Raw genomic sequence first — 13223 nt, 5'->3', positions numbered from 1 at the left:
AAAATATTTAAAAAACAAGTGAAAAGTATCAGTATTGGTGATACTATAGCCCTATATGTATAGTACTTGTTTTTGGATTGATACCAGATTTGGCAGTTAGTTGTTAGTGAACATTGCACATAATTACGATTGCGCCACCAAGTGGCAAAAAAAGGGAATTTTTGTGAACGTGACTAAAGCATTGCAAATGCATTTTAGATTTAAATGTTTAGGAATCTCACAATACAAAAATGAAACAATTCATATTTGGTGAAAAAGTAAGATTTATTTTTATGAGATAACGCAGAGTGTTTAAATTAATCCGCCAGGTCTACCACATTTTTAAATAAACGTGTGGGTGTTTCGTGAGATAAATGGTGCATCATAAATATCCAATCTAATAGTAACATTATTACATAGGGACAGGCGGACTGATGGATGCGTTGATATTATTGTCACAGTGTCTATATCACATATGGTTTACTTTATGTGCCCTGGCCCTGGGTGATAAAGTAAGCTATAATAACGCACTTACTTAAATGTTCTTGTTTCTATTTTTATCAAAATGTATGCAACAGCTTATATTTGGATTATTTTTTTTATATAAAAAAATATTATAAAAACAAATAAACTATATCAAATATAAATAATAAGGTTTTATAATCAAAAATAAATCTCAATGTTGTTGTTACATTTACCTATAATAAGTAACTCCCCTCATCTGTTTTGTTAACGTGTTACTATCATTCAACAGTACCACAAGACCTACATTTCCCATGATGCATTTAGTTGCGTGAACTGCGTTTCATCTCGCGTTATTCTATTTGCACGTCATCATTTCCTTTCCGCTTCCTGTCACCAACCAGTGATAGTTGCGTGGTTTAGCTGGAACAGCTAGTCGAACGCATTTTCTAATTTTACCTCCAAAATCTAAACTCTTTTGGAATAACTTCGACCATCATGTCGTACCACAACGAAGGAGACGTTAGTACACATATTATTATTTTATTTTAAACATGTTGTCGTTATCATATTTAGGAACAAAGGTGATCGGCAAGCTACTAGCAAGAGCCGGTTAGCTAGCCCGGCTATGTTACACACTTATTTACTCATATAAGAAATTGACCCAAAATAACAGGACAACTTGGGTCTTATACATTACCTGTGCATGTTTAACACAATTCGATTTCATTTTTATTTCTCCATTTGCCGTTATGTGTAGGGTTTTTGTTCGTAACTGTGTTCTTACCATCCATCCATCCATTTCCTACCGCTTGTCCCTTTCAGGGTCGCGGGGGGTCGTACCATGAATTGATTAACGTTGACCCCGACTTAAACAAGTTGAAAAACTTATTCGGGTGTTACCATTTATTGGTGAATTGTACGGAATATGTACTGTACTGTATAAACTGTACTGTTTCATATAATGTATTTCCTTCCTTTGCAATCTACTCATAAAAGTTCCAATCAATCAATTCGTCACTAAATATAATCAATGACCGCAGCTACTGATCATGCATCTTGTTTTACAGCACGGTCCCTACGACGGTGACCGCCACACAGGTTAGTGAACACGAACAACAAAGACGTTGTGATCCAAAGTTTATTTTGAAGTTAAAGTCCACATTATAATTTGTTATTTATCTCCTTACAGGTGACCCTAAGGCAGACCTAGCTTATGAAAGGCACTATGATCAGCAGACCTACCATGTTATCCCAGAGGTGATCAAGAATTTTCTTCAGTACTTCCACAAAACCGTCTCCGACTTGATCGACCAGAAGGTCTATGAGCTGCAGTCCAACCGTGTGTCCAGTGAGAGTATTGAACAGAAGATCTATGAGATCCAAGATGTCTATGAAAACAGGTCATTTTCAACATTTCTTCTTGGCCGACTCCTCCTGTTTGTTTTGCTGCAAATTTGTCATTGAAGTGAATATTTACTTCATGGCTAACATGTTGTTCTTGTTTTTAGTTGGAACAAGTTGACGGAACGTTTCTTCAAGACATCTCCGTGGCCAGAAGCCGATACAATTTCATCACTGGTTGGCGACGGTGGGTGAACTGGTTTAAATTTCTGTGAAAAAATGTTGAAACAATTAATCACCAAGTAACTTTACATTCAGTACCTGTCCATGCACCAAATAAGTTTGATTTCTCAAATAGTTAGGCTCTTTTGTTTTCTGTTTTTTTGGTCCAGCTACTTAGGCAAAACATATTGTTGATGTAGATGCCCATATCGGCTGTACAGATTTACTTTACAAAAGAGAAGTGTGGGATACTTCTCTTGTGGCCTTATTTGTATTTAACTTCATAAATGGATTTAAATTATTATTATTTGGCGCAACCGGACCGGAGCAGGAGGGGATAGAAAGAGAAAAAATGAAGACGGGGGAAATTTCAGGGATAAGACAGAGAGACGACAACAATAACAACCACAACAGAACAGCATCAGCAAATACGATATGTACTAATGTCATACGAATGGGATAGTAAAGAAGCAGTTGGTGAAGTAAATATTAATAACACAGAAATGACAATGAACATTATTACACTACAATTGGAGCAATACAAATGCCAATATAAATAGCACTATTGATAATTAATAATAACAATTACCTCTATTATCAACAATACAATTGTTTTAAATGCAACAATACATATATGTAATGATAACTTGAAATACAAAAGAAAGCAGATAAATGGAGGGGAAGAAAGAGAAGCAAACTGTATTAACCTTGTAGATTGTTATAGTAAAAATAGGTTTGGTCATCGTGCCACTCAGAAGGGTCAGCAGCAGGCCATAGACAGACGCGCCCGGCAGATGACAAGGCATGGGAGAAGCAGGGGATGGACAGCCGCCAAGTTGTTCGTGTTGCGCCATGCAACTTTTCTGGATGTCATTGAATGGATCGACAAAGCATGGGCTTCAGTGACAACCGAAACCATCCTGTCCGGATTAAGAACGGCTGGAATAATTGGAACTGCAACTGACGATGACTCTGACGTAAGCGACGTACCGATAGAAGAGGAAGCGGCGCATTGTCTACCTTTGGAGTTGGCAGAGTTGTTTAGAAGCAACACAGAGGAAGAAGATTTCATGGGATTTAGCGATCAAGAGTGACAGATTGTTTGGTAAATGTATAGCATGTTCTATATGTTATAGTTATTTGAATGACTCTTACCATAATATGTTATGTTAACATACCAGGCACGTTCTCAGTTGGTTATTTATGCGTCATATAACGTACACTTATTCAGCCTGTTGTTCACTATTCTTTATTTATTTTAAATTGCCTGTCAAATGTCTATTCTTGGTGTTGTATTTTATCTAATACATTTCCCCCAAAAATGCGATTTATATTCCAGTGCGATTTATATATGTTTTTTTCCTTCTTTATTATGCATTTTCGGCGTATGACCAATAGTTGCATTAGAGAGTGTGCATGGCCACTTGGACTTCACATGTAGGTGTGAAAATATAAAAAACTGACTATTTGAGAAATCAGACTAGTTTAGTGCATGGAAACGTGGTGAGTGAGATGTAGTTGCCTGATGATGACTATACAATGAAATATGAACAAAATATATTATCTCAATGGTCCCCAACCTTTTTGTAACTACGGACCGGTCAACGCTTGAAAATTTGTCCCACGGACCGGGGGGGGGGGGGGGGGGGGGGTTGTCATAAAAAAATACAATCATGTGTGCTTACGGACTGTATCCCTGCAGATTGTATAGATCTACATTGATATATAATGTAGGAACCAGAAATATTAATAACAGAAAGAAACAACCCTTTGTGCGAATGAGTGTGAATGAGTGTAAATGGGGGAGGGAGGTTTTTTGGGTTGGTGCACTAATTGTAAGTGTATCTTGTGTTTTTTATGTTGATTTAATACATTTTAAAACATTTTTTAAATGTATTTATTTTTTAAATTCTTGTGCGGCACGGTACCAATCGATCCACGGACCGGTACCGGGCCTACCGGTCCGCGGCCCGGTGGTTGGGGACCACTGTATTATCTGATTTGTCTACATAGATATATCTCTAATATAGTGCTGTATCATTTTGGATCATGTTTTTCATTAAAATGTATGTTGAACAAAGACCTTATCTGAAAAGCATATCTGTTCACTAACAAACCAAATGCTAATCATGTTTTCTAGTCAAGTGGCATATTTCCATGCTGCCTCCGGTGTAGCACGACATCAATATCATCAGCTTATCACAATTTGCTTTCTACAGATGCTGTCTTCCTCATTCTCTATAAGGAACTTTACTACAGGCACATCTACGCGAAAGTCAGTGTAAGTAACCACTATGTTCTAATGTCTTTCACTGGATCTTGAATAGTGATGTCTTTGTTTTTGACCAGTGTGTTTTTTCTAACACTATGCAGGGTGGACCCAGTTTAAACCAGAGGTTTGAGTCATATTACAATTACTGCAACCTCTTTAACTATATTCTGAGTAAGTTTTATGTATATTTATTTTCCTTCTTTAAGTTTTACAAGATGGACATTCATATGTTTTTTGTTGTGAACAGATGCTGATGGCCCAGCCCCCTTGGAACTACCTAACCAGTGGCTTTGGGACATTATTGATGAATTCATCTATCAAGTATGATCTAAGATTTACAAATAGATTAATAAGCAGCAGAATTTTCCCAATTAATACCACGATTTCCTGTTAAGTCCTGTTAATAATTTCACACAGGTATTTTTTGTATGTATGGGTTAAGCTGTGTCAAGACATTACTCTGTTAGTTCATGAACTGTTTTGGGGGATTACACCATATAATTTGCACCTCTCTTCCTCCTCCCCTTCAGTTCCAGTCGTTCAGTCAGTACCGCTCTAAGACGGCCAAGAAGCCGGAAGACGAGATCGAGTTCCTGCGAAACAACCCAAAGATCTGGAATGTTCACAGCGTTCTCAATGTTCTCCACTCCTTGGTGGATAAAAGTAACATTAACCGCCAGCTGGAAGTCTACACTAGCGGAGGTATGACCATTTAATGTACAATTTGTTGTGATGTAAACTCTGTGTTTATACACTAATGCTAAAATATTGAGAGTGATTGGGGGTTAAGTATCTTGCTCAAGGATGTCGGGTCAAACTGACATGTTGATGTATTGCAGGGGACCCAGAGAGTGTGGCGGGGGAATATGGACGCCACTTGCTCTATAAGATGTTGGGTTATTTCAGCCTTGTGGGGCTACTGAGGCTTCACTCTCTGCTTGGGGACTACTACCAAGCCATCAAAGTGTTGGAGAACATTGAGCTCAACAAGAAGGTACAACCAGTAACTTGTTATAGTAAACTTGTCTTTTTTTTTTCTTTGCAGTCTCTCAAATGGTTCTCTGTTGTTTTGTTTTTATGCAGAGTATGTACTCTCGTGTTCCTGAGTGTCAGATCACCACCTATTACTATGTGGGCTTCGCCTATCTGATGATGAGGCGCTACCAGGATGCCATTCGAGTGTTCGCCAACATCCTACTCTACATCCAGAGGACAAGAAATATGTTCCAGAGGTCAACGTATAAATATGAGATGGTGGGTGCCAAACAGGTTTTACATAAATGCTGGCCTAGTAGGACAAGTGCTGAATGTGTTTTTAACAGACATAAAATACCATTCTTTAAACCATAAGATTGTAAGATTACCGTATTTTTTGGACTATAAGTCGCAGTTTTTTTCATAGTTTGGCTGGGGGTGCGACTTATACTCAGGAGCGACTTATGTGTGAAATTATTACCACATTACCGTAAAATATCAAATAATATTATTTAGCTCATTCACGTAAGAGACTATACGTATAAGATTTCATCGGATTTAGCGATTAGGAGTGACAGATTGTTTGGTAAACGTATAGCATGTTCTATATGTTATAGTTATTTGAATGACTCTTACCATAATATGTTACGTTAACATACCAGGCAAGTTCTCAGTTGGTTATTTATGCGTCATATAACGTACACTTATTCAGCCTGTTGTTCACTATTCTTTATTTATTTTAAATTGCCTTTCGAATGTCTATTCTTGGTGTTGGGTTTTATCAAATAAATTTCCCCCAAAAATTCGACTTATACTCCAGTGCGACTTATATATGTTTTTTTCCTTCTTTATTATGCATTTTCGGCCAGTGCGACTTATACTCCGAAAAATATGGTAGTTTATTTCGAAGGGGACAATGCATAAAACACATGACTACACATGGTTAAAAAAGCCAGAATTAGCCAGAAGGCTAGTCTTCATTTGTAGTTTAAAAAAAAAATCAAGGCCATATGTCGGCCATATTTCATTTCGATCTCAATTACTCAAAATATTCTAAATAAAATATAAATGGAGGCATTTAAAGACATAACTGATATGATGATCAGAACACAATCCTGTCATATACGTATTTTGCAACATACTTCATTTATACCAAGATATTTGGCCACATGAACGCAGCACGTGCATCTCAAAATGGAAGAAAATAAAGTTAGTGCCCCTTTTGCAGCAAAGGTAGCTTCCAATCATCTTGAAAGACTTTCCAGAAGATTGAGTCGTGTCTAGAGGAATTTTTGAAGAAAATGTAAGCGGCACAAGTCAAAGCTCTCAAGTCCTTCCACACAAAAATCCTCTAAGCATGCCTTTTTTAGACCCTGAATTTGTGCATTGAGGCACAATCGAGCTCAAAAGGATCTTCCCAAAACTGCTTACAATTGGCTATGGTGTTCAGGCAAGTGAAATGTAATTTTTTAAACATTAATTTTCGTGCCAAAATATCACTTAAAGGAAATATTGCAGCGTGTAAGGATGGGCTTGGAAGAAGGAGTGTCAAAAGATGAAGCTAATTGTTTTAATTACATTCAGACTTTTTCTTATCAGCAATCGAACAGTATCCATTAGGGGTGTAACGGTACGTGTATTTGTATTGAACCGTTTCGGTTCGGAGGTGTATCGAACGAGTTTCCACACAGACGTATTAAGTAGCGTACCGCACGTTGTGTAAATAATGCACACCGAGGCACAACACACGGCATGCTAGCAGCGACCGGGCTACGACAACATGTAAAAGCCAGAGCTGGAATACCCTCATGCCTCGTTGAGATCTCCCGTTTGGGAACACTTTGGCTGCGCGATACAAAAATGGAGGACAGATGTTTGCCAACATTGTTCAGCAGCTGCTTCTGACAACACGTCAAACATGCTAACCCATTTGAAGCGTCACCACCGCATTCAAGCAGCCTCTCCTCGGCAAGTCAGGCAGGGCTAAAGCAATAACAAATGTTTTTATAGCAGCAGATTTAAGACCATATTGCATAAGAAACTAGATTTTGACCCACTTCTATGGTGGAAGAACAATAAGCCCATATATCCTCTTACTGCCAAGTTAGCCAGGCTGGGGGTGGGGAAAGAAAAGTTAATCTGTGGCTGAGTTGACTTGAAACTGTTTAATGTTGCAATTTTTATATGTAGAAGAAAAGTTTTGTCATTTTATTTAATCTGAGCAACAATTTGAGGCAGTTTAACATTGATTAACGTGAACCCCGAGTTAAACAAGTTGAAAAACTTATTCGGGTGTTACCATTTAGTGGTCAATTGTACGGAATATGTACTGTACTGTGCAATCTACTAATAAAAGTCTCAATCAATCAATCAATCAAAAAAAGCACTTTATATGTAGAAAGGTTTTGTTAAGAAACCATTCTGAGCCTTAGCTTATTTAGTTTTTATTTTATGTATGTTGACCGCATTAACCCTGGCAATGGACCCTGTGTGTATATGTATGTTTTGCCATTGTTTACAAATTTGGTAAATAATTAAGCAAAACATTTGTATTTTGTTGTTTTCTTACTGTACCGAAAATGAACCGAACCGTGACCTCTAAACCGAGGTACGTACCGAACCGAAATTTTTGTGTATCGTTACAATCCTAGTATCCATACATCCGTGGCTTCTCAGCGCAACAACACAGGAAATGTGTCCCGTGAAAACCAGTCGGACCGGTACAATAACTAAAGTTCCGTGGGTGAATTACCGTATGTAAACACACTACAATATCAAAACATTTTGAATGCTCGCCTCAGGTATTCGCTGTTCCCCTTGCCTAAATGCCGCACTGAATTGCAAGACAGGGAGACAATTAAGGGCACCAAAACAAACTCGCTAGTTAGCATCATATAGCTAACTTACCTGTTGTCATCTGCATTTTCTCTCCAAGCCTTAGTGTTGACTGCTTTCTACTTTGCTGCTAATCATATTTGGGTGATTACAACCTGAACACTGTCAGTCCGAACCAGTTGTAGTTCTAGAGCATTTATTAGTAGCTAATGAGAAGGTACATTTTTGACGTGATGGATTGTAAACAGAGGTCACAACACCGGAAGTCAATTACCAGGGGGGCGTGACTTTAGGATAGAGTTGCTAAATGGAAAATGTTTTCTAAGTTCTATGTTTACATGTTATAGAATTCTACATCACATTTTCAATGATAATAATGTTAGTAAATGATCTACTAAAAACATAAAAATGTTGTGGTAAATACATAGGACATGTAAGTGTCAAAAAGACAGCCAAAAGAGGTTCGTAGATGAGAATATCTGAAGGTAAAATATAGTGTAGAAATTCACCCAATTGTAGGAAATGTAGTCTTGATTTTCAAAATCTGCCCCAAGTGGAGGAGTTCAAGTACCTCAGAGTTTTGTTCACGAGTGAGGGAAGAGTGGATCGTGAGATCGACAGACGGATCGCTGCGGCGTCTTCAGTAATGCGGACGCTGTATCGATCCGTTGTGGTGAAGAAGGAGCTGAGCCGGAAGGCAAAGCTCTCAATTTACCGGTCGATCTACGTTCCCATCCTCACCTATGGTCATGAGCTTTGGGTTGTGACCGAAAGGACAAGATCACGGGTACAAGCGGCCGAAATGAGTTTCCTCCGGGGCTCTCCCTTAGAGATAGGGTGAGAAGCTCTGCCATTCGGGGGGAGCTCAAAGTAAAGCCGCTGCTCCTCCACATCGAGAGGAGCCAGATGAGGTGGTTCGGGCATCTGGTCAGGATGCCACCCGAACGCCTCCCTAGGAAGGTGTTAAGGGCACGTCCGACCGGTAGGAAGCCATGGGGAAGACCCAGGACACGTTGGGAAGACTGTCTTCCGGCTGGCCTGGGAACGCCTCGGGATCCCCCAGGAAGAGCTGGACGATGTGGCTGGGGAGAGGGAAGTCTGGGCTTCCCTGCTTAGGCTGCTGCCACCGCGACCCGACCTCGGATAAGCGGAAGAAGATGGATGGATGGATGGATGGATTTTCAAAATGTTATTTTCAGGCTTGCGTGCTGATAGAAAGTATCTTTTTTTCTCAAATACCTGCGTGTTTGCCAAGGTTAATAATTACGATTTAGGGAGTAGCAAACGTTGAATTAAAAAAAAAAAAAACTTTACCTATGGTCATTTTACATTAGTAAATACATTATTAAAATGTAAAGTACAGTTTGTCATGCTATAAAGTTCTAAGCAGATGATGTATGTTTCTCTGGCTGCTTGCTGACTTTCATTTACACCTTTGTTAGACATCAAAAACTTTTCAAGTCCTTTAAAATAATGTAAGTGTTAAACATTGAAATAATGTTAGCATAACTAAATGGTGGAGCATCAAAACAAGAATTTAATACACTTTAAAAAACAGAAAAACACATTTACTTGATATATCTGCCCTCGAAAACCCACTTTCAGTAGGAACAAAGAAAATGATAGATGCCACTTTTATGTTCATGTGTAATAGATCAACAAACAGAACGAGCAGATGCACGGTCTGCTGGCCATTGCACTCACCATGTACCCGATGCGCATTGATGAGAGCATCCACACGCAGCTGAGGGACAAGTATGGAGACAAGATGCTGCGCATGCAGAAAGGGTGAGACTATTAGACATTTCCTTTTTATTGTGTGCACCGTTGTGTGTCGTAGAATAGTTAAGTTAAAGTACCAATGATTGTCACACACACACACTAGGTGTGGTGAAATTTGTCCTCTGCATTTGACTCATCCCCTTGTTCACCCCCTGGGAGGTGAGGGGAGCAGTGGGCAGCAGCGGTGGCCCCGCCCGGGAATCATTTTTGTTGATTTAACCCCAATTCCAACCCTTGATGCTGAGTGCCAAGCAGGGAGGTAATAGGTCCCATTTGTATAGTCTTTGGTATGACTCAAGAGAAAGAGAGTAATGCAAATGAAAACATTTCCTGTTTTGAATATTTAAGGTGCACTCGTCCTAGGCAATTTGTACCATCCGGACAAAATCTGTATTGGACAAATGTGATCGTTCCTATTAATGTTCAATGTACACTTTCCTGTCCCAGTATGATGGGAAGAGTTTGTATAATTGCTCATTTACCCAAGCGTCCAATCTGTATGTATATGTATATTCTATGCTCTTGTTCAGTGAAAATAACATAGTGACTCTCTTCCCACCAAAGAGACCTGCAGGTGTTTGAGGAGTTGTTCAGCTTCGCCCGCCCCAAGTTTTTGTCTCCAGTGGTGCCCGACTACGACAACGTAGACGCCAAGAACCACAAGGAACCTTTCCAGCAGCAGCTTAAGGTCTTTTCAGAAGAGGTCCAGCAGCAGGCTCAACTCTCCACCATTCGCAGGTGAAATCTCATCACTTTCTTTGTGGACTGAGCGGTATATTGACATTTTACCATATAACTGTATACACAATATACACCAGATATAAGGTGAGACAATACCACTTTATACTGTAATATGTGGTTATTGCATTTAAAATGGTCTGTTCAGTTCTTCCGGAAAGCTGTGCAGTTGTTTTAGTTTGCCCAACCTACATGTCTCTAAACTCAAATAGTTTCCTGCTTGCTGCCAGCTGAGGCTTTAAAAAACAATTTTGTGTGTAACGAGAAAAGTGACGTTCAGTTACTTGTTTTTATGTTTTATGACTTAAACTACCACAGATATCCAAGATTTCAGCTTCATAATCTGCGTGTTTTATTAACTGTATGTTACAGCAGTAAACACTCTTGGTTGCACACTTTTACTTCCTGTTAAAAAATAAAAGCATGGCCGTTATAACCTGGAATCTAAAACAACAAATCACAAAATGCACACATTTGATTTAATTATTTTGGGATTGTTAGCATCAACAAACTGCCATAAGTTCAAAAGTCTTTAACTACACTTATTCTTAATACGTGTCTGGCCAAAGTCTCAAGTAAATGCTTAGCAATGGTTAGTTCGGTTTCGATTATGTTTTCAACCGCTTATGTCGACATCAGTCAACCACTCCTAGAGGCATCAACATAAACAGTTTCCTCAGTATTACATTTAGTTTTGACTTAAAGGGGACCTATTATGCAAAACCAACTTTTCTTACTTATTAGTACTGGTTTTTGTGTTTGGGATCTGCGTAAGTCCCGAAAATTTGAAATGGAAGCATGGCGGAGTTATAGAACAACCTTGCCTTCCTTCATACTTCTTGCAAACGCACTGTTTGGAATTTTCCCCATTTGTGACGTTTTTACCATCTGTGACATCAGCAGATATCCCCATATATGGTAGAAATTTACCTAAAGTGCTTTGCGCTAGTCCGCCATTGTTGTACGACGCTGTGGTCAATAAGCTCTTTCTTTTTCGCTATCTTCTTATTGTTGGGCAGAATAGCTTGTACATGCACATGCATCCTCTGGTGTTGCCATTTTTAATAGCAACTAGCGTATAGTTCGAATGTATAACTGCAAATAGACTCGATATGGAAGCGCAAAATAAAAAGTACAACGGGGAGAAGACGCTGTCGAAATAAGACTGCCCACTAAACCACGCATTCTGAAGAGATGGTTAGAAAACATCTTAAAGATAGTCTGTAACACATCTATACAAAATTCTGACCAAAGAACCACCATCCCAGGTTATGTGGACCACAGGGAAGTGTTTTAAATATTCATCCTAGAGCTCTTTTTAAAATGGGGCTGTTTGCAACATTTACGCCAGGAGTCCTTTTAACCTAATGTGGACCCTGAGGTAAAAAGTTTGGGGACCCCTGCTTTATGCTGATGCCTTGAGAGTGTCAACTTGCCTCTTACGGCTTTTAGCACATAATGACGTTACTACTCCCGTCCGTAGTGCGTGTTATTAACTTTGTGTTATTAGGTAATAGTTAACATTAGCTATGAAAGATTGTTTATTCTGTCATGACTATGACTTGGACTGCTTTTGTGCATGTGCGCATGCTCCCTGTGTGTGAATGTGGCCCAGACATGTTGTATATCACCATTTAGATAAAAAGTAGCAGATCATGACTTTTGGGCCTTATGTCCCAGCAACATAGCGGATGAATGAAACATTTCAAGTCGATTAATCTTACACCGCCATCTTGTTTGACTCCAGTTTCCTGAAGCTGTACACCACAATGCCCGTGGCCAAGCTGGCAGGATTCTTAGACATGGATGAACAGGACTTTAGGATACAGCTGCTGGTCTTCAAGCACAAGATGAAGAACTTGGTATGGACCAGTGGTATCTCCGCTCTGGACGGAGAGTTCCAGTCAGCTTCGGAGGTTGACTTTTACATCGACAAGGTAGACTTTTTGCCAATGTCAAACTTCATTAGGCTAAATGTTTTCTCTTTTCTGTCCTTCATCCTCCAAAACATGTTTCAAGTATTAGTAGATGACTTGCTTAAAGCACTATACTTGATATTTGATCTTCTTGAAAGTTAGCGAGTCAGTTTTTAAGTTTGCTCCCCTTACATCTCCTCAGGACATGATCCACATAGCGGACACTAAAGTGGCTCGTCGCTACGGAGACTTTTTCATCAGACAGATTCACAAATTTGAGGAGGTGAGTAGTGATCTTTAGAGGCATAAAATGGTTTCATTTGACAATAAGTTCAGAGGTCAGTGACGGTGGTCTCATTTACATGGTTCTGTCCTGACGGTGACTCGGTGTTTGCTTTTGTCTCTTCTCAGCTGAATCGGACACTCAAGAAGATGCCAGCCAGCAACACCACCACAACCTCTGGAAGCGCCACCAGCCGATGAATCTGACCTTTGCTTTCAGGTTTCTCAGAATTGATATTGATGACTTTTCTATATGATTTGGAAACAATAAACAATGGATTTGGTGTGGTTACAGCTTTGTTTTGTTTATTTTCTTCAACCACTAGATGGCAATAGTTCCAAGGCTATGTCCCTGCCATGACGTTCTGGAACATTTTTTGATCCAGTTGCCTTATGGAAGTATTTAAAAAAAAAAA

The 13223-nt window shown here is 39.3% G+C and overlaps 1 protein-coding gene across 2 annotated transcripts; it reads left to right on the top strand.

The window, feature by feature from the left end:
- The first annotated feature begins 805 nt into the window (after positions 1-805).
- Positions 806-13101, top strand: LOC133657371 (eukaryotic translation initiation factor 3 subunit L). 2 transcript variants are annotated; one of them, XM_062058630.1, is made up of 15 exons: positions 806-963; positions 1512-1542; positions 1634-1844; positions 1953-2032; positions 4227-4288; positions 4381-4450; positions 4527-4600; positions 4810-4981; positions 5119-5273; positions 5363-5533; positions 9744-9877; positions 10436-10609; positions 12357-12546; positions 12728-12808; positions 12937-13101. In XM_062058630.1, exons 1-15 carry the CDS (start codon positions 940-942, stop codon positions 13006-13008), a joined length of 1701 nt encoding a protein of 566 aa, XP_061914614.1. In that variant the 5' UTR covers positions 806-939; the 3' UTR covers positions 13009-13101. The 2 variants fall into 2 exon arrangements, with proteins under 2 accessions (XP_061914614.1, XP_061914615.1); XM_062058631.1 differs by lacking the exons at positions 806-963; positions 1512-1542; positions 1953-2032 and having other exon boundaries at positions 1766-1844.
- Positions 13102-13223: the final 122 nt, after the last annotated feature.

The sequence above is a fragment of the Entelurus aequoreus genome, linkage group LG09 (genome assembly GCF_033978785.1).
Source record: "Entelurus aequoreus isolate RoL-2023_Sb linkage group LG09, RoL_Eaeq_v1.1, whole genome shotgun sequence".
In the NCBI taxonomy this organism is placed as follows: domain Eukaryota; kingdom Metazoa; phylum Chordata; class Actinopteri; order Syngnathiformes; family Syngnathidae; genus Entelurus; species Entelurus aequoreus.
The sequence above is the reverse complement of the archived record's forward strand: the minus strand, read 5'-3'. Positions and strand labels throughout refer to the sequence as shown.